The sequence below is a fragment of the Boleophthalmus pectinirostris genome, unplaced genomic scaffold, assembly GCF_026225935.1.
Source record: "Boleophthalmus pectinirostris isolate CB_2022bp ecotype Guang Dong unplaced genomic scaffold, ASM2622593v1 HiC_scaffold_6, whole genome shotgun sequence".
In the NCBI taxonomy this organism is placed as follows: domain Eukaryota; kingdom Metazoa; phylum Chordata; class Actinopteri; order Gobiiformes; family Gobiidae; genus Boleophthalmus; species Boleophthalmus pectinirostris.
In genome coordinates this window covers 5,853,113-5,875,011 of record NW_026571447.1, presented here as the reverse complement: position 1 = coordinate 5,875,011, position 21,899 = coordinate 5,853,113, and the positions used below count along the sequence as shown (strand labels likewise).

The 21,899-nt window shown below is 40.5% G+C and overlaps 1 protein-coding gene across 1 annotated transcript in view; it reads right to left on the bottom strand.

The window, feature by feature from the left end:
- cspg5a (chondroitin sulfate proteoglycan 5a) overlaps positions 1-20,443 on the bottom strand; it is a 94,164-nt gene extending 73,721 nt beyond the window's left edge. The window contains exon 1 of the mRNA XM_020935790.2: positions 20,373-20,443. Within this exon, the coding sequence (XP_020791449.1) occupies positions 20,373-20,400 (28 nt within the window). The 5' untranslated portion in view covers positions 20,401-20,443. The remainder of the gene's footprint in view (positions 1-20,372) is intronic.
- Positions 20,444-21,899: the final 1,456 nt, after the last annotated feature.

The following is a 21,899-nucleotide window of genomic DNA, read 5'->3' as shown; positions in this document are numbered from 1 at the left end:
AAGTCAGCTGTGTTCAGTTTGCATGTACTGTCATTAAAAAGCATGTCTGAGGGTTGTGAAAAGCATTTATAAACTCATCATTTACAAAAAAGTCAATGCGTGAATATTAGTAAGAAACACCGTCTAAACCAGGGTGTCAAACTCATTTTGGTCCGCTGGCCGTATTCAACCGACTTTGATCCCAAAGGGGCCGGATCAGAAAACTCATGGCATATATACCCTAAAAATAACAATAAGTTCAAATATTTGTGCAGTGAAATGGAAATCTATTACAGAAATCGTTTTTAATTGATGAACTCTTTCTTTTACAAAGTATTATAATATTATGAACAACCTGAAACTTTAAGAAAAATGCAGTTTCAACACAGTGTTTTAACATTAACTTGTACGCATTTCATAGAATTTAGTCATGCTTTCTTTTTGTTCCTGAAACGTGTCATCTTTTAGCCTACACAAGTGCATCAATATCAGGCACCAAGTCCTGAGTAGTTACTATCTTCAGAATGTCAATCAAGTGCTCATGTGTTCATTACTGAGAAAACCCGCTCACAAAGGTAGTAACTGTAAATCTGTTATTTCTATCTAGTTGCATGTCTGCGGGCACATCAGAGGTTTTGACTGTGAATGGTGTGTGAAAAAATTGCAAATTCTGTCTTCAGGCTTTAAAATATAATTAAAATATTTTAGTAGAAAATCAGCCGAGGGTCAGATTAAAGGTCTTGGAGGGCCAGATCTGGCCCCCAGGCCGTATGTTTGACACCCCTGCTCTAAACAAATAGATACATGCTCTACAAAGTTCTTCATAAATGTTATAGTTTTATAGGAAATAAAAAGAAAATATATACTTTGCAATCCTGGAGAACAAGTACATGCACATTTAAATAAACAAACTTCACGGGGTAAGGCAATGCAATGACATGTCTGTGTTAAAAACATACTTGTCCCCACTGTACCTGCCTCCAGAGTACTGCGAGTACTATAAAACTGCAGTATGAAGTACACACAAGTTCACAGTGTCCTTCCACGTGATACAGTGGGTCAGCAGCATAACACCAACACTTTCTGATCTATGTTATAATGTAGTTTCCTCGTCACAAACAGATCTGGGGTTGTGTTTAGTTTCATTCTCACATGTTTAACACACAAATGCTGCATATTTTGGCTGAGTTATTTTCTCAAACCAAAACCACTGTTCCACCTTGTGATGTCATGTGGTGATAGAGGATGTGCTCCACTGTGTTTTTAAAGTCAGGACACCTTCACTAGAATCATTTGGATGATTTCAGCTCTGGAATTGCCAAACTTTACTGAACAACAAAAAAGTAAAAAGTAGATGTTAACTTGAAAACTACCGCTTCATGACATCACAAGGTGGGACAGAGCACTTTGAACTCTGGAGATGTAGACAGACTATTAATAAAGGATAACTCAAACACGTATAAATGAAAACAAAACACAACTTCAGGTCTGTTTTTGAGGAGGTTATAACATGGCTGAAAACTCCCAAGAGTCAGTTCTGCGTAATATAGGACCTAATCAACAACAACTTAACAAAAGAATCTAGTCCACCCAATGGGAGCTGATGTCGCCATAAACGTCATCACAACAAAGCACCATATGCTGTCAGCCGCTCCTATGGATAGTTCCCCATCTCACCAGTGAGTAGATGATTATTTTCAGAAATCTGCAATGATTTTCAGTCCCTTGTAACTATTTTTGCTTTTCTTTTTTCCTGATTACCTAAACCACCTGTCAATCACTCTGATTTGAACCTGAACTTGAGTGAACAGTGACCAGACTCACATCTTTGTAAAGTATCAGAGAAGAGTGTTTTCTGGATCACTGTCAGAGTGGTCAGTGTAACACCAACAAATCCAAACATATTTCACCATCACAATCTGACAAAAACATACTCCTGTTCCAACCGCAGATAACAGCTTTATTACTGCTATGAATCAAAACTTACATTACAAAAAAAAGAAAAGAACTGTATGGTACAAAGGTTTTAATGATGATGCACTGACCCTGTAGCCTGATTCATCAGCCAGTTTCACTTTGTGGAAACCATCCCACCTCGCAGCATTAGAATTGTTTCGCTCGACGGTAGGCGGGTACTTTTTTTATTTAACCAATCACTGCTATGTGGTCATGACATATGTAATGCGCCAAATCCTGTAGGAAGAAGGACAATAACGTCTTTCCCCTTGATAAAATTCACCAAACATTCTTTTTGTTCCGGCTTTAAATCCTCGGTCTAGGAAATCGTTGCCAACACAGAATGTCTGTGTTCGTCTACATCCATCTCGACCGCTTTGTTTACTGTTGTGCTGTTCCACAAAATGGACCCAGACAGGCGCTTGAGTTTGACGTCATGGCTTCACAGCTCTTTGCAGATTGGCCAGTATGTGGTCTACAGCTTTTCAGGTTCTTGCAAACCGTCTAGTGTATTCCGATTCCTGACCTAGTCACTGGAAAGAAATTAAATTAAGCGGAGGCACTAGATGGCGCCAGCCTGGCTACTGATCCAGCTTTTTCAGTTTCAATATTGATACTTTGGGTTTTGGCATCTGCCGATACCTGATATTAACCAATAGCACTGTGGGGACTGGAAAAAGAATTCTATTTCTATCAAAACATAGTCACTTTACTACAAAATGGATCCAGTTGTGCAAACCTGCTGTGTACATGTCCTGTATTGTGTGCTCACCTGATCTGTACTAAATATACTCACACACAAATCTCTCCTTTGCCCTTTTCTGTTATTTCAGTACTTTTTACACAATAATATAAGCAGGTATATACATCGTGGGGACTAAAATCTGTACACACATTTATGGGGACCTGCATGTTTTATAGTGACAAAAATCAGGTCTGGTAGATAAAGACACACACGTCTGATCAAAGTTACGACTGCGTGAAGGGCTTGACCCGAGACATCACATTGCGTCATTAATACCAAAATTCGGGAGCTTCAGAGAACTGCAGTGCGGATTTCTTTCTTCTTTTGACAAAAATCAGGTCCCCGTGATGTCAATTAATGCACGTAAATTAATGCAAGTCAATATACTGTCCCCGAGAAGCACGGAGACCCACTGAGTGAGTGAAGGTGGCCTGAATGTTAATAAGTCACTGTGAGAGGGGTGGAGAGGCATGCACGTGGAGAAGGGCGCGCACGAGCGGAGGAGCGTGCACGTGCGGGGGAGCGTGCACGTGCAGACGGGCTCATGCACGTATATGAACTCAGTGACTCTCTCCACAAGGACACAGAACACACTGCACAAAAAGGAAAAAGGACCAAAAGGAAAATATAGTGCGCTTGTGTCTGTTATATAGATATAACCCATGACACACGCGGATCATTGAGTTGTAATCTGTACATTTTAAATCGTAATATTCGTCTAAAACAACTGACAAAGAAACAACCAAAATGACTAGTCAATGTTGCTGAATCCAACGTGTATCACTGATTAAGAAAATGAAATTGGAGAACACAGTAAGTACAGAGCAGTGGGCGTGTACCAGTGGGAGTCAAAACAGGTTGATCGACAAAATAAGCGATTACAGATTGCTCAAACATGCACAAATCACTCCAAATACAACTTCGAGAGAGGGGAAACAGCTCTGACATGGTTAAAAGCTCTTTTGCATATTCAGTCTGCTTTAAGTTTTCATAATGTTCACAGATGAAAGGTCCTGGGTGTGATTTTGTCCAAGTATTTCAGCAAAATGTGCCTTGCCCCAGTACAGATACATTGTATAAGCAGCTCTTGAGGTCAAAATAAGTCCACTGTGTACTTTCTGTATCTAATTATAAAGTAGCAAAAGTCAGAATACAAAAGGTAACTTTGGATCACAGAACTACCGGTTTGGGTGTTTCTTGCGACTTATACACTGGTGCGACTTATATATAAAAATTTTCAGACTCACAGCCATGAGAGACTCTAGGTTTGTGTGTCAGTATCTGCTGCTACTATATCTGCTGTTACTATAACTTGACTTTGAAGATGAAATGTCGGTTCCTGGTCTCTGATTTTATAAAATACATTTCCCCAAAAAGTGCTACTTCTAGTCTGATGCGACTAATATATGTTTTATTCTTCTTCATTGCGCATTTTTTGGGTGGTGCGACTTATACTCCGGAGCGACTTATAGTCCAGAAAATAGGGTAGTTCTGTTTTTCCATGTTTTAAGGCCGTAAAAATGTAGGTACAGCATTTTTAAATAGGGATGCACGATCCAGCTTTTTCAGTTTCGATATTGATACTTTGGATTTTCGCAGCTGCATTAGCCAATACCGTACTGCGGGCTGGAAAAGGAATTCTATTTCTATCAAAATACAGTTAACTTTATATGAAATTGATCCAATTGTGTTATTAATCCAACAAGTAACTGTTGAACTATATGGCTAAGTTAACATGATAAAGCTTTCCAGGCCCACATTAAGGCCAATTTATGGTCCAGCATCAAACTGTCTGTGTCACAACGCAGTGAGTCTGCGTTGACGTGAACTCCCTACACAGAGCATCTGGTCGACCGACAACACATCGAAACGATGCAGACAGCAGGGGAAGCGACGCAGACAATAAAGGCTGTGATTGGTTTTCTCTACCACCTCTCTACATACATTTTCTGTACTCCACTTTACTTTCTTTCATTATACACTGAGTAATAATGTGTTTAATGTAGCTTTGTGCACATTTGTTCATGTTTAACAGAAACGAATCTTAAAACCGTGTGGCTAATTTGCATAACCTAAGTGCTCAAAAAACAGCTCGCTCCTTGTGCCCTGACATGGTTCAGCTTCTGTTGGACTTAAAAAGGACACAAGTCAGTGGAATATGAGTGTTCTCTCTGACAGAGGAGTGTTCTGCTGATGGTGAGTCTGTTCTGTGCTTTTATCGTGTTGGAGTTGGTTCATGTTGAACTTTTCAGACATTATACATCTACAGGTCATACACATATATCCTATATATGAATGGACATATATCCTAGTGAATAGACCTCGACGCAGATCTATAAATCAAAAACCACGGCGAAAAGGTGACGGGGGCAGTGTGTGTTAAGTCGACGCAGAACTATACTTCACCCTTTAGCCGGTAAATAGTCCCATTACATCCAATAAAAAGGCCCAACCAGGATATCAGCTAAGCCCATATCTTAGAACCGATACTCCGATCCAGCACTGATATTTGACCAGTATCAGTATCGGTACATCCCTACTTTTAAGAGAATGCGTTTGACCCAAAAGTCTCTCAGCAAGCCTATTTTGACATGTTTTAAGCTTGTATTTATTGGTTTGTCAAAGCCTGATCCCGTCAAAGCTCAGAAGCTAAGTGAGCCTTGTTAGTAAGGATGTAACAATATCTAAATCTCTCGGTACGATATTATCACGATATGCACCTCAGTACGATATTTACTGCGATATTTTAGAGCGACAAATATAATTGTAGATAAGAGACTTTTTTGCTTTTAAAATACCTTGACAAGATTTTGGTACTCATTATTACTGTCAGAAAAAGTAAAAAACATATTTCTTCATGTTGTCTGTTCTGAAATGAATCATGGGATACGTAGTGCCCTATGTTTATAAGCTGTTCCTACTAAAGAACAATGCATTTAAGCAAAAGAACTTGATATATGGTGACAGATCTCTATATTATTGTGAGACTTCTGACGATACAATATCACAAAATTTCAGTTACTGTTACATCCCCACTGGTTAGTACTTGGATGGGAGCCTGCTGGGAACACCAGGTGGCACAGCGGGGCGCCAGTCGTAAAAACTGTTGTTGTGTCCTTAGGCAAGACACTTCACCCACATTACCTAGTATGAAAGTGATGCTGGCGGTCGGAGGAACATATGGTGCAGATTGGCAGCCTCGCTTCTGTCAGTCTCGACAAATAATGCTCTGTAAAGCGTGTTTGAGCGTCCAGAAAAGCGTTATATAAAACTGATCCATTACCATTATTATTTGCACTGTCCTCATCTCACCCTAACTTGTCTAACTCCTGAGTTAGACTTTCTTTTGTCCCACTCACGTAAATGACTGTCCAAGGAGAAGCGCGGGGACACTGCCCACTCAGCACTCAAGCTCATTACAGCAGCTGTGAGTTTGACCCACGCCACCTGAACGCACCATCGCCAACGCGGCCAAGAAACACTGTACGCAACGTTTAGCGACCTTCTCTATACTAACATATGGACTCTGAACAGGTGGGACATAAGTATGCAAGTGTGGACGGCTCAAAGACAGCTGCACACGGATAAGGACAATGCATTCACAAGGATACACAAGATAAAAGTTGCCAGATATGTTTTTACGTTTTCAGTTTTTTACTTGAAATGTTGAATTTTGTAAGATCTGACCTGTAACTTGGCCTGGTTTGTTCTCCGTGAAGATAGAAATGTTTAATGCCATACTGTGAAAGCTTTCAGACACAGAACATCTGACAGGCCCTCCATCAGAAAAGTTACACAATGCAACTTTAATGCTTTGCTCAAGTGCTGAAGTGCATATCCTGGACAGACAGTGGCTTAAATCAGTTTTAGTAATATAGTTTATAGTTCATATTTTCACAATATTTCACCTCAGATTTGTTCTCGTGACAGGCCTAACCACACCTTTACAGCTTTATTCGATTAGCGCACTGGAGCGTTTCACTTTTGGCACAAATTGCTCCATTCTTCCTGCCCTTTTGTGCTCGTCTGATTTCACGGACCATACACCGCCGTCTGGATAACGCCGTAAACCTGTCCTGTCTCCTCTATCTCCTCCTCTGTCCTCTACTCTGTCCTCATCTCTGTCGTCTCCTCTGTCCTCTCCTCTGTCCTCTCCTCTGTCCTCTCCTCTGTCCTCTCCTCTGTCCTCTCCTCTATCCCCTCTGATATCGTCCAAACAGCCTGAAGTCTTGTGTGAGCCGGCACCAGAAGGCTCGCACACATTACAGGGACATCTGAGTCTCTGCTCGGGCTAAACATGAGCTGGAAAGTGCCAGAAAACTGTAGCTCATAATATCAGTGTAGAGTTTTGAGATGCCAGAGGAGCAGGATACAGGTCTGTAATCATAGAAGTTATTTGAGATGAATATTGGAACTGAGAGTGATAGTTATTTTGGTACAAATGAAAATGAAATCCTCTTTGTTGTGATGATGTTTACTGTGACTTCAGCACCCACTGGACACCACAGGTTTCTAATGTGGAAGTCAATGGACTTGTTTCTTTTTTTAACCCTTACAGACCGGCAGTATCATATACGATACCTGGGAATATGTTTTATATAACCACGCGTAACTATTCCATCCATGAAAGATAGAAACTTAGAGAGATAGAAAGCATATTTCTGAGCATATTTAACATTATCCTACTTCACACACTGCGTGATGACATAAGGAAAACGAGTGTCCAAGATGAACTTTGTTTTCCGTCACACATGCGCTCTGTCCATTTTGATTGGGCCAAACTTTGCCAAAGAGTGTAGTGAGTCAAAATGGTCGACTGCTCTGAGCGTCTGTGTTTGCAACAATTGAAAAAAACACTCTGCACTTAGTTCTCAAATAAATGGTAAATTGCACATCTTGGTTTGTGTAATTGAAAGGTTTATTTTCGTCAAAATGTACAAATCCAAATGTAATAAACCCCATGGAAATGCAGGAAGTGATGTGGCTCTGTGCCCTGGACCTGACACCAGCTGTTTCCACGACTGACACCAGGAAAGTCATGGGGCCATTGCACTTTGTGTGTGTGTGTGTGTGTGTGTGTGTGTTTTGAGGCAATACGGATTTTTTTAGTTTACTTAGAGATTTGATATTTTGCACTTTTGTAGCTAAGGCCCTAAATTAAGTATTTTAGTATTTGTCCAAAACATTGTTAATACATTGGCTGAAAAGAGTGCGAATTTCATTTTCAGTTTTTTTCTTTTTTCATGCGTATTTCTGGTCCTATAGGTTTATTACAGCCATATGACACAACTACAGCAACAGATTATAACACTTCATTAGGGGGTATAAGTGGGCATTTGAATCGCAAAATTAAGAAAAAAAATCCAGACAAGGACAAATGTACTAAAATTGCCTTTAGGTTTGAAAGGGTTAAGTCATTTTAGATGAACATTGTGATTTAAAATGTCCAATATACCATTAATTCATTCATTCATTAATCATTGGATTTATATAGCACCTTTCAAGTCACCCAAAGCTCGTTAGAGTACATTATTCATTCACTCCACACTCCACAAATATGACATTAAAAAGATCTAACTTACAGGTGGTTTTATAGCCTCTCCACAGATCTGACCTGTAACTTGGCTTGGTTTGTTGTTCATGAAGATAGAATGATTTAATGAAATGAACTGTGAAACATGTCAAATAAAACACATCTCCACAGAGACAAACATTTGACAGACCCTCCACCAGAAATATTACACGATGCAACTATAATGCATTCTTTTTGCATAATTCGGCAGAAATCAGCAACGTTTTTCAATCCCCTGTGATATTCTTTCCTTCCTTCATTTTAAACAAGGCGGTCTGGCCACAGTACATAACATAATGATCCATTGGTGTGGTAGATAATAACTATACACCAGGCTCAAGCACAATATGTCTCCTTTCACCCTGTTTTCGAAAACGTGCGTCACTGGTGAACTGCTTAATCACGCCATTGTTTACTCTGCCACAATAATCCAGATTTAGATTCAACCAGAGCATGTAAAGGTATCCACCATTCCAGTAGCAATGTGAGAGGATGTGTGTAGTTGCCATGGAGACGGAGGGGGGAGGAGACGGGATGCACGGACCAGCGTACCGCCTCGAGTATTCATACGTGTATCTTTTAATACCCTGACCATTTTTGACCCAGATATGACAGTTAACTCTTACTCCGCTGTACGTGGCTGATAGATTTCAAAGTAATTCTGCATCAGTACGTCAGCAGAGGGCGCAAGGATTACTTTTTTGAGGAAGGGCAAACAAAAACTGTGATTTTGAGGTGGAGAGTCCGTCAAAAGCTTTTCTCCGTGGAGATGTTATTGCTTTGTCTTGAATGTCTCACAGTATGGAATCAAACCTTTCTATGTTCATGAGACCAAACCAGAGCAAATTACAAGACCAGACCATGCCACAAATTAGATCTGTGGAGAGGCGAGTCCGCTCACAGTCATTTCTGAGCAGCAAAACCACCTGTAATTAAATAAATGTAAGGTAGAGATGTTTAATGTCACACTGCAGGCAGAGCAGACCCCCAACCAAAAAGTTACACAGTGTACCTTTAAATATCGATTAGTATCTTACTTTTGATACTTCTGACAACCCTAATTAGACTCAAATATGAACCAGGAGCTGTAAAGGTGTGTCAAATTGTAAATCCAAGCAGACCAAGCAGAGGCAGCCCCCTGTAGAAGCACCTTTGTGGGGGGAGGGGAGCGAGGAGGAGGAGCAGGGGGTAGACTGGAGGTGGTGAGCAGATTAGTGGTGATGGTCATCGTTTGGCCCAAGGTCAGACAGCAGACCACGAGCCAGATCTGCTTTAATCAACATCCACCTGAGTTTAACCAGACTAAACCTAAGCTTCATTGAACAAAGGACGACCAGATTCTCCCCCTGGTCTGTTGGAGTCAGGATTATTGACCTAAATATTGCTGTCAAATTTGGTATGTTACGAATGGCTGATTCAAACTGCTGTTGCTTATGACTAAAAAACAATTTTTCAGAAAGCAACAAGCAACTAGTCTGGCCAGTCCAGACTTATATCTCTGTTTTTACATACAGACGGATATCAGTCTGGTCACTGCCGTCCCTTTGTCACTTCTCGAGTCAGAACCAAACATGATCAGGTGTCTTTATTTCAGTGACACGAGCAAAGAAGAGAAAGAGCTCATTGGTCATCTATCGTTTTAAACCTCCCTGATACTTTTAATGCATCACACCCAACTTTTTAATGCATCACAAGTCAACCAGGGATGAATGTGGGTTCATGTGTGTGAATGTGTGAGTGTGTGTGCAGGCTCGTGTGTATGTGTGTACGTTCCTGTGCAGGTAGGTGCGTGCATGCATGTGTGTGTGTGAATGGATGCACATGTACACATATATCAGGGAGGGGGAGCGTTCAGATCAGCAGGTGGGGCGTGGGTGTAGCTTGGCCTGCTCCCACTTGAGTGGGGATTTGAGGCAAACCTCCAACACACACTAAACTTATTTTCAATATCCAAATTAACTAGTAATAATACAAGTCAGCAGTAAATCATCCGAATAGCCTGTCTATCCCCCCCGTGCACACAGACACATACACGTGCACACACACACACACGTATGCACACAAACGCACACACACATGTGGACACAAACGCATATGTACACACGCACACACACACACACTCATATGCACACACGCACACACACAAACACACGCATATGCACATATGACTTCAAAAATTTAAATCACGAAATGAAATGAAATGATTACACTTTCTTCAGTACCAACACGAATTCACAGACGCGACTTGACTGTCAAAAATATGTCATCACTTCACAGGCTTTATTTACTGAGCATAAGAAACCTTGATCGAGATGCGGGACATGCCACAGACTGAACCGGGACTAACCCAGGACTAACCCCAGGACTAACCCAGGACTAACCTAGGACTAACCCAGGACTAACCCAGGGCTGATTCCAGAACAGAACCAGGAGGACTAAACCAGGACTGAACTAGGACTAAAACAGGACTAAACTAGAACTAAACCAGGACTCACTGTCAGGACGGGGCTCGGAGTTGCGCCCACGTAAACTGTCGGGTGACCACACCCGAAAGTACAGCAGCAGATCTTCGCGTGCACAGAGGTAAGTGCAGCCGTCGCCCTATTGCGCTTTCTCTCTCACTCTGGGATTTCTCTGTCTCTTAAGTCCAAGATTAGTCCTGGTGTAGTCCTGGTTTAGTCCTGATTTAGTCCTGACCCGCCCATGTGTAATCACTCATATACCCACCCGTAAAATTCCGGAACATTAAAACCCGCCCGTTTCACTAACTATTTGCCCGTACCCAGTGCAGGACTCTGGACCAGACTCACATCTTCATACAGTACTGAATAAGTGTGTGTGTTCTGTGTCCAAATCTTTGAAAATGATCAAAACCAAACCAATTAAGCCAAACACCAAAATAATTATAAGCCTAAAGTCACAGGCTTATTGTCATTCAAATAACTGCACTCACTTTCCTCTATGTGTACCTGCTGCTCTAGTTTAGTCTTGCCAAATACCATAAAAAACATGCATTCTTTCTGAGAGCAGGGTCGCCTTTTCACAGATCTGACCAGTAATTTGGCCTGGTGGTGTAATGTAATGTACTGACCAGATAAATGCTCCAGCCTGAGTTTAATCCTGCTGTTCCCTGGTGATTAAAGCCTGCTGTTTAAAAATAGCCTCTGGTTTGGGACAGGTTTGGGTCAGAGCTGAGGTCCAGATGTGCACAGCTGGACTCACCCTCCTGTTCCTCCTGCTCGTCCTGCTCCTGACACGCTCCTCTGTTTCCTCTAAGACTCCCACAAGACACTCTCATCTTTATTTTATCTCCAAACTAAATAAACTATCAGCATTTCATTCATAGTTTTACCTGTGGTAGACCGGACACACTACTGCAGATTTAGAACTTGCCGCTACTACCAAAACATCTCCAGATCTGTGCTTGATCAAGACTAGCAAGAGGGTTGTTGTTTTTTTTGCCTGTTGTGCACAAATAAAGGGATTCGCCAGCAAGGGTTCACGAGACGTCAACTGAGAAATGACCACAGTTTACACAAAACATAAAACCAACCTGTCCACAAGCTCAGTGTGTTATACTTTAAGACTTTTCCAACACTGTGACATCATGTGAACACAACACATCTGACAGACATTGTGATTATGTCTCCCGCCAGAACCACACGAGTGGATCTGGAGCTGTGTCCTGTCTCCCTGATTTCACAGGAAAGAAACGTAAGCTCCGTTTGAGCCAAAAACAAACAAAAACAAATGGCTGCGTACATGTAAAAAAAGAGTAAAATCTACAGAAACTAATTAGGGGTGTGCATTGTCTTGAGTCTGACCATATGATCCACATCATGATATGCATCTCACAAGTTGATATATCACGATATATCCCGATACTAAAATAATGGATGGTATATTGTGATTTATCAATAATGACTTCTAATTACTTCACAATAATTACCATCAACTACACCTTCAGGAGAACAAAATTGTATGAAATATGAGAACAGTCTAAATGTAACGATATCCAAATCTCTCTGTACGATATTTTCACAATACACATGTCACGGTACAATATTTATTTCAATATTTTGTGGTCGCTGATAAGACTGCATATACTACTTTTATGTCATAATGCAAACACTTAAGATTTCATCTGGACTGAAACAGCAAAGGATCATGGTCTATGTAGTTCTCTTAGTTTTTTTTGTTTTTTTTGTTTTTTTTGTTGAAGTTGCACCACAACAATAAATTTAAGCAAAGAAACTTGACATTCGTTATATTGTGATGGCCCACGATATTATTGTGAGAGTTTTGATGATACGTCCATCTATCCATCCGTTCATTCCCTTCCTCTTATCCGGGGAAGTCTACGCAGGGACTCCCAGACTTCATTCACCCCGGACACTTCCAGCTCCTCCGGGAGAACCCCAAGGTATTCCCAGGCCCGCAGAGACATAGTCCCTCCAGCGTGTCCTGGGGCTTCCTCGGGGCCTCCTTTTCATACGATATCACAATATTTCAGTTATTGGCACTGTTGGGCCAGTAAAACTGTAATGCGTTATTTATTATTACTTGTTAGTGTAATTTCAAATTAATTTGTTACATTACAATATTACTGTATTTAAAATGTAAGACATTACACGACTATTGCAGCACTTTTAAGTTACTCTCACCAAAATAATTGAGCGAAGATGCTGAACTTTGGCGCTGTATATGGATTGAACCAGGTCTAAACCAGTACTGAACTAGGACTAAACCAGGACTGAACGGAGGACTGAACCAGGACTAAACCAGGTCTAAACCAGAATTAAACCAGGTCTAAACCAAGACTAAACCAGGACTAATCTTGGACTAGAACTTGGCATCTATGACCGCCCCTGATAGCCCCATGGAGCGTGGAGTTCTGCGCCGGTCCTTTTGCTCGCGGTCACCGGACAGTCTATCCAGGGGCACCTCCAGCGGTTCACCGCTGCTGATATCGCGGTGATTTTAGAGAATTTGTATGAAGAAAAATGAAAAACCTATCACTTCAATCCAGGTTAAAAAAGCATTGTAACACGCATTACTGACATTTGTACCGAGTAAACTATTACCATTTTTTCCCTGTAATGCCGAACATTACTGCTTTACAGCAAAAAGCAATGCATTACAGTAATTTGTTACTTTTATACACTGGTTATTGGTACATCCCTAGAGAACAGTGAACGCAAGTAATGAATCGATTTTTCTTACACTCCTAGAAAAAACTGAGAACAAGCACGGATTTTTCTGGAATCAACAATCAAAGCACAAACTATGACCCATCTCAGGTAAAACAAGTCATATATTTTGTTCTGAACGGTGTGAGAATTTTCAAGCGATGTCTTCTGAATTTGAAAGCCACGTGATACAAATTAGGGCTGTGGTCGGATCATCTCGAGTGTAGATGGATTTTTGGATTTTTCTGGATTCAAACAGAATGTAGAATGGACTGGCTGGTAAATATTGTGGACAGTTCCTACACACGCTGAAGTGAACGATCCCACCCAGACCCCCTCCCTCCCTACTTTCCCTCCTCCCCCTGTCTGTGTATGAGAATGTGGGTCTGCTCCCCTCATGAATTATTCAGCAGATCGTCCCTAATCCTCGTCTTTGTGCCGCGCGGGGGGAGGCTCTTTACACCAAACACAAGTCCACCATTTTTCACTCGCTTGTTTTTTGTTTCTTTCAGCTGTACCAGACCAGAGCTGGCCCTTCCCCATGCCTTTATATCAATTATATATCTATTTTTTAGTGGTATGCCATTATATTTTGGGGTAGAATTTATGGTGTGGGAATGTCTTTCTATACCATTATATATATATACCATTATATATATGGAAATGCCAAGTAAAGAAGGAATTTATGTGGAGGCCATTACCACTATAATTACTACTACTACTACTATTGCTACTACTACTACAACTATTCTTGTTACTACTACTATTGCTACTACTTCTACAACTATTATTGTTACTACTACTATTGCTACTACTACTACCCCTACTATTGCTACTACAACTACTACTAGTATTGCTACTACTACTACTACTACCACTACTATTGCCAATACTACTACCACTACTTTTTCTACTACAACTACTATCACTACTATTGCTTCAAACACTATCACTACCATTGCTACTACAACTACTACTACTATTGCTACTACTACTACCTACTACCACTACTATTGCCAATACTACTACCACTACTTTTGCTACTACAACTACTATCACTACTATTGCTATTACTACTACTACCACTACTATTGCTTCAACTACTATCACTACTATTGCTACTACTACTACTACTATTGCTACTACTACTACTACTACTACTATTGCTACTACTACTACTCCTACTACCACTACTATTGCCAATACTACTACCACTATTTTTGCTACTACAACTACTTTCACTACTATTGCTATTACTACTACTACCACTACTATTGTCAATACTACTACCGCTACTTTTGCTACTACAACTACTACCACAACTGCTACTATTTGTATTGCTGCTATTGTTACAGCTGATTGTTATTACTACAGTTGCTGCTGCTACTACTACTACTATTATAACTTCTAGGGCTACTACTACTACTACTACTATTGCTACTACAGCTATTACTACAACTGCTACTACTACTGCTGTTACTATTATGACTACTACTATTTGTATTTCTGTTATTGCTACTGCTTATTGTTACTAGTACAGTTGCTGCTGTTACTACTACTACTTCTTTGGTTACTGCTACTGTTGCTACTACAGCTACTCTTGCTACTACTACTACCACAACTGCTGCTACTATTGGTACTGCTACAAGAGCTGCTGCTGCTGCTGCTGCTACTACTACTACTACTACTACTACTACTACTACTACTACTACTACTATTACTGTAACTGCAACCACTGGTATGCTGTTGTTGCTTCTAATAGTTATTGTTACTACCACTACAAGTGCTGCTACTACTACTACTACTTCTGCAGTTACTATTGCCACTGCTAGTACAACTACTATTACAACTATGTCTACTACTACTACAACTTCTATTGCGACTACCGCTACTGCAACATTAATAATAACTACTAGTACTACTACTGCTGCTACTACTGCTGTCCAGACCATTATGTATATGACAATAGCGATGAATGGATTTTATGTGGGGCCTGAAGCTGTTTTTTTTTCCCATGTATTTGAGAAAAGATTGTCATTTAAAATATACCAGTAGATATATTGTATAAACTGCTTCTGAGGTCAAAATACGTCCACTGTGTGTTGTCTGCATCATTATAAAACATTTTACTGTCTGATAATCAAACATTTTATCATCTCAGAATCAGGAAGTCAACATTAGCATGCTAGTTGTTGATAGCTTTACTGTGACTCTGTTCTGGGAAATTGTGAAAAGCACTAAAAAGTACACAGAATGCATAAGGTAAGTGAGGGCGAAGTAAGTAAAATGAACTCTTTCTGTTTTCCATGTTTAAAAACAGTAAAAATCAGACAGAGCACCTTTAATCCTCGCACTTCCCTGGTGGATAAACCCTGGTTAAAAATAGACTGTAGTTCAGGACAGGTCCAGGTCAGTGTGCAGAGGTCCAGATGTGCACATATGGCACATTATGAGTTTTAGCCAACCACATGTGCGGTGATGTCTCAAACTATTCTCACTGGGAATTTGTTAAAGGTGCATTGTGCGACTTTTCTGGACTTGTCCGTCAAATGCTTTTCTCCATGGACATGTTATTTCTTTGTCTAGAATGTTCCACAGTATGACATTAAACAGATCGACCTTATATTTATTCAATTACAGCTCAATTTGTAGCTCAAAAATACTTAGAAAAACATGGATTCTGACTGTAAGTGGGGTTGCTTCTCCACAGATCTGACCTGTAACTTGGTCTGGTTTGGTCTCCATGAAGATAGAAAGGTTTAATACCATACTGTGAAACAATATTCTATCTTCCACACCAAGTTACTGGTCACATCTGTAGAGAGGCGACCCCGCTCACAGTCAGAATCCCTGTTTTTGTAATGCTATAAAACCACCTGCAATTGGAAAAAAATGAGGTGAAGCTGTTTAATGTCATACTGTGGAACATTTCAAGCAGAGAAACGACATATCTATAGAAACAAGTAGGTGACAGGACCCTCTACCAGAAAAGTTACGCAATGCACCTTTAAATAAAAGTTAAATATAAAAAAATCTGTTGCAGTTTTTGCGTTGTATTTTAGTGTTGTCAGAATATCAGATACAAATCAATATTAAAACTAATAAATAATAATAAAGCAAGAATTGATACATGATACAATAAATAAATAAATAAATCACCATTACAGGACAAAATCTGAGCTTTCCCAAACTGTTTTTAGTGTCATTTTGAGCTTCTTAAGAACAAATATAAAGACCTCATGCTAAGATAAAGAAAGTGCAGATATTTTACTCAAAAAGGAGTATTTTTATCTTCAGGGTGGTATCGTAATCAGAATCGTGTCAGTTCTTCAGCGTTATAATTGAGTTTTAAATGTATCGTAACGGCGCTATTGTGATTTGGATATGACTCTTATGTAAGCTGTGAGTTCTTTGTTGAGACAGGGCCAGACAACAAAGGCCCATGAAGCTCAAATCTCCATTATGACCTAATTCAGGGGCTGATGCCAGTCGTACCCCTATAGAACCCCCCCTAATGTACCCCCCCACAGAACTGACAGCTACAGTTATTACACAAAACTGACTCTTGTGAGATTTAAGTCATGTTATTATGTTGTTACCTCCTCAAAAACAGACCTGGAGTTCACACATGTTTGAGTTTTCCTTTATTATTAATCTATCTACACCTCCAGAGCTCAAAATGCTCTGTTCCACCTTGTAATATCATGAAGCAGTAGTTTACAAGTTAACTTCTTAGCTTCTTTCACCTTTTGTTCAGTAGAGATTGGCAATCCCAGCACTGAAATTATCCAAATGATTCTAGTGAAGGTGTATGGTGTTTAAAAACACAGTGGAGCACAGTGTTTTCAGTTTGACAGAAGAACTCAGCCTAAATCTTCAGGGGTTGTGTTAAGCGTGTGAGTGAAACTACTGCAAGTACATGTTTGTACGGAAGCCGAGAGGGGTCACAACAAACGCAAACGTCGCAACAAATACAAATGCGACAACACAACAAAAAGCCACAACACACAAAAAAAGCCACAACGGAAATGACCGCGGGACTGTACTTTAATGCAAACGCCGCAACAAATACAAACGCCAGAACACAAAAGCAAATACCGCAACACATTAAAAAGCCACAACACATTAAAAAGCTGTGGGACTCTATTTTCCGACGGACCGATCAAGCGGCAAGTGAAGAAGAAGAACTACAACATGAAAAGTAAAGGAACGGAGAAATTGGAAACGTAAGTAAAAGTAATTTATTGTTTTATCATTATTCGTTTCACGTTGTAGTTCTTCTTCTTCACTTGCCGCTTGATCGGTCCGTCGGAAAATAGAGTCCCGTGGTCACTTCTGTTGTGGCTTTTTGATGTGTTGTGGCTTTTTAATGTGTTGCAGCGTTTGCGTTGTGGCGTTTACATTAAAATAGAGTCCCGCGGTCATTTCCGTTGTGGCTTTTTTTGGTGTGTTGTGGCTTTTTGTTGTGTTGTCGCATTTGTATTTGTTGCGGCGTTTGTGTTTGTTGTGACGCCTCTCGGCTTCTGTATGTTTGTGATGAGGAAACAACATTATAACATAAATCAGAAAATAGTACAATATGATACTTAAAGGTACACTGTGTAACTTTTTTGGTTGGGTCCGTCACCTGCTTGTTTGTATGGATGTGTCATTGCTCTGCCTGGAATGTTCCACAGTGTGACATTAAACATCTTAATCTACTTTACAGTTATTCAGTTACAGGTGGTTTTATAGCTCAAAAATACCTTGAAAAACAAGTGTTCTGACTGTTATCAGGGTCGCCTCTGCACAGATCTGACCTGTAACTTGGTCTGGTTTAGTTTCCATGAAGATAAACAGGTTGGAAAAAAGCATTTGAGGGACTCTTCATTGGAAAAGTTACACAATGCACCTTTAAAGACAAAAACTAGATAAAATAAAAGAGTAGAGTTTTCATTTTGGTTGTGTTCATTGCATTTAAAAATATGCGTTCTTACTCTGAGCGGACTTGCATCTCCACAAACCTAACTCTTATTTGGTAGTCTCCTCCATCTTGTTTCCATAGTGATGCTGTTCCTAATGCTACAATCTTCCACGTTACGACGTAAAATGTACCTGTCTCCGTAGGGAATGTTCCAAAATATGGTTTTAAATCCATTTCCACAGAATCATGAAGGTGATGCGCCACCTCCAGAATGTTTTTGACACACTCTGTAACTTACACAGTGTGGAGTTTCCTCATCAAAACCACCAAAAACATACCTGCAGTTGTGTTTTATTTCATTCACACTGCAAAAACTCAAATCTAGCCAAGTTAACATGGCTTGAATTCCGAAAGTTGGATCATGATTTGAGTAAATTTCACTTGACAAGTAAAATTATCTGCCAGTGGAACAAGACTTTTTGTACTTAAAATATGAAAATCCATCTTGCTACACTTAAAATATGAAAAACAACAACTCTTTGCACTTAAAATTTTTACTTCTGAAGTTGAATCTGCTCAAATAAAGTAAAATGTTCTTAATTTACGTCATTTTAACTTTCCTAGACATTGCTTTTTGCCATGCACACACGTTTAACACACAAGATAAGATAAATTCTTCTCTCAAATTGAAACACTCCATCGCTCCACTTTGTGATGTCATGTGGTGATACAAAAGTGCTTCACTGTGTTTTTAAACTCCACACACCATCTCTAGAATCAACTGGATCATTTAAGCGCTGGAATTGCTGATCTCTGCTGAACAAAAGGTAAAGAGGAGCTGTTAACTTGAAAACTACCACTACATGACATCACAAGTTGGAACAGAGCGTTTTGAGCTTTGAAGATGTAGGCAGAACAGAAACAAAACACAACTCCAGGTCTGTTTTTGAGTTAATAACAACATTATAACATGGATTAAAGCTCACAAGAGTCAATTTTGCGTAATATAGAACCAGAACAGTTTGCGTTTGCGTGTTTTTCCTGCATCATGGAACCGTTTTATCGTGACCCACTTTTATCAACAAGAGTCAAAATCATTTCTTAAGCTCCCCATTTCCACTTTTACGCAACCATCACGAATTTCCAATCTTTAAATAAGTGAAACCGAACAGCAGTTCTAACTAAAGCCTATCCATATCTCCATCTCTTCATATGCAAATGAACAAAACGCACGTTACTCCCCCCAAAAAACTCCAATAATTACAACAAAAACCCTAAAATGCCCAGTTCGACAACGTACTCAAACTGCACCTCGCACGTCCACACACCTGTCAGTCACCTTTGACACCGAACGATCGCTGGATGAATTAAAATCGCAAGGTGTTTTAACGCTGTCTCCCTAACCCACAAACGCAGCCTCACTGACCTCCTTTCTGTACCGTACCGCTGCTGCACCCAAGGGACACTGTTGCGAGAAGAAAGCTGCACCGAGAGAGAAGAATCAACCCAAAATTGTACCTAGTTTTATTGCGTAAACGATCCAAAAAAAGACGCGTGCCAAATTTGGACAACGTTGCCAAATTGATAAAGCGGTTGGCAAGGTTGCCGCTTGGCACAGTTCCAACCAAAAAAATATTAAAAATGACATTGATATATTAAATCCAACTGAAAATATGAGGCGTTATTGGGCAAGGCATGATTCGATTTACTCGTGGTCGAATCCAAAGCAGCGTTGGAACAAATTTCGACTAGACAAATCAAGTCAAATCCGTGCGTTTTGATGACAAGTCAAAGGAATATTAAAAATGCGTAACGAGTGTCATTTTTGTGTGTTGGGAAACGTGTCGTCCTTGGTTGTGTGTTCAAAATCGTACGAGCAGATGTTGGCATTAAAATGGAAAATTCAAAAATAAAAAAAAATGTCATGGTTTGAGCGTAATGCGTGCGTAATGCTTTTTGGAAACGGTGGATCTGCGCGTAAATTTGGTTGTTATTTGTATTTCTGGATGCTCGTTTGGAGTGTCTTACCGTGCACAGCCAGCGGCATCAAGTGCATCGCCAGGACGCACGCGAGTAGCGCTAGTCTCCCGCCTCTCTCCATCCTCCGTGCGAGTCAGCGAGGTGAACACAAATCCAGAAAAAAAGTGGTGCAAAAAAAACACGCCGATTCGCTGAGGTCGTCCAGCTGAAAGAACGAGCGCGGTAAGATTCGGTTCGGCGATGTCTAGACTCGAGCCAGCACGCGCGTCTCGTCCATGGCGGTGGGGTTTTAGGGGTCCATCGGCGTCGGGTGCAGCGGGGGTGAGGGGAGAGAGAGAGAGGTGCGGTGGTCGGTGGTGGTGTCGGTTGGTAGTCCTCGGTGCGGCGTCGGTCGGTGTCGTGCGGGCAGGGCGAGCGGACGGGAGAGGAGCGCGGTGCGTTAAGAGCGGAGCGGGCTTCTCCTCATCTGGGGCTGAGGAGCAGGCAGCGAGACGCACGGACCCCTCCCCCCGCCTCTGCCTCTCCAAACAGTCCCCCCCCTCTCCTCCCTCCCTCTCTCTCTCTCTCCCTCCATCCTTCAACTTTGAACGAGTCTCTTCGATTCGGTACATCGTGTTATAGGCCAATAGTGTAGTGCAAGGAATTAGTCAGTGTTGGGAGGGTGACTTTTAAAATGTATTCCCCTACAGATTACAGATTACATGTCCCAAAATGTAGTTTGTAATGTAATCCATTAAATTACTTAAAGTGAGTAACGTAATCTGAATACTTTGGATTACTTGATATTGTCATGCTTTTTTAAAACTACATGAATGTACCAACCACATCCTGAAAATTCTTGTTTGTTCTCTTCAAATTGTCTGTTGAGCCCAAGTCTCCATGAACAGACTTTTGTTCGATGTGGAGAAGCAAAGACGAGGAAATCTGAACATAAGATGTTTTGTCTGATAAAAGAGAATAAAAAACCCAGACTTTACTTAACCAGATTCAAAATATTATTGATAGAGAAATGATTTTTATATGAGATCACTGCTGCCTTAAAGTATGTCCACCTACTGGTATCATATTGTTTAGACCTGGTTTAGTTCTGGTTTAGTCCTGCTTTGGTCCTGGTTTTAGTCCTAGTTTAGTCCTGTTTTAGACCTGTTTTTTGTCCTGGTTTTAGTCTTAATTTTAGTTCTGGTTTAGTCCTGCTTTGGTCCTGGTTTTAGTCCTAGTTTAGTCTAGTTTTAGTCCTGGTTTAGTCCTGGTTTAGACCTAGTTTAGTCCTGGTTTTAGTCCTGGTTTAGTCCTGGTTTAGACCTAGTTTAGTCCTGGTTTTAGTCCTGGTTTAGTCCTGGTTTAGACCTAGTTTAGTCCTGGTTTTAGTCCTGGTTTAGTCCTGGTTAGTCTGGGTTTAGTCCTGGTTTAGACCTGTTTTTGTCCTGGTTTTAGTCCTGGTTTAGTCCTGGTTTAGACCTGTTTTTTGTCCTAGTTTTATTCCTGGTTTAGTCCTAATTTTAGTTCTGGTTTAGTCCTGCTTTGGTCCTGGTTTTAGTCCAAGTTTAGTCTAGGTTTAGTCCTGGTTTAGTCCTG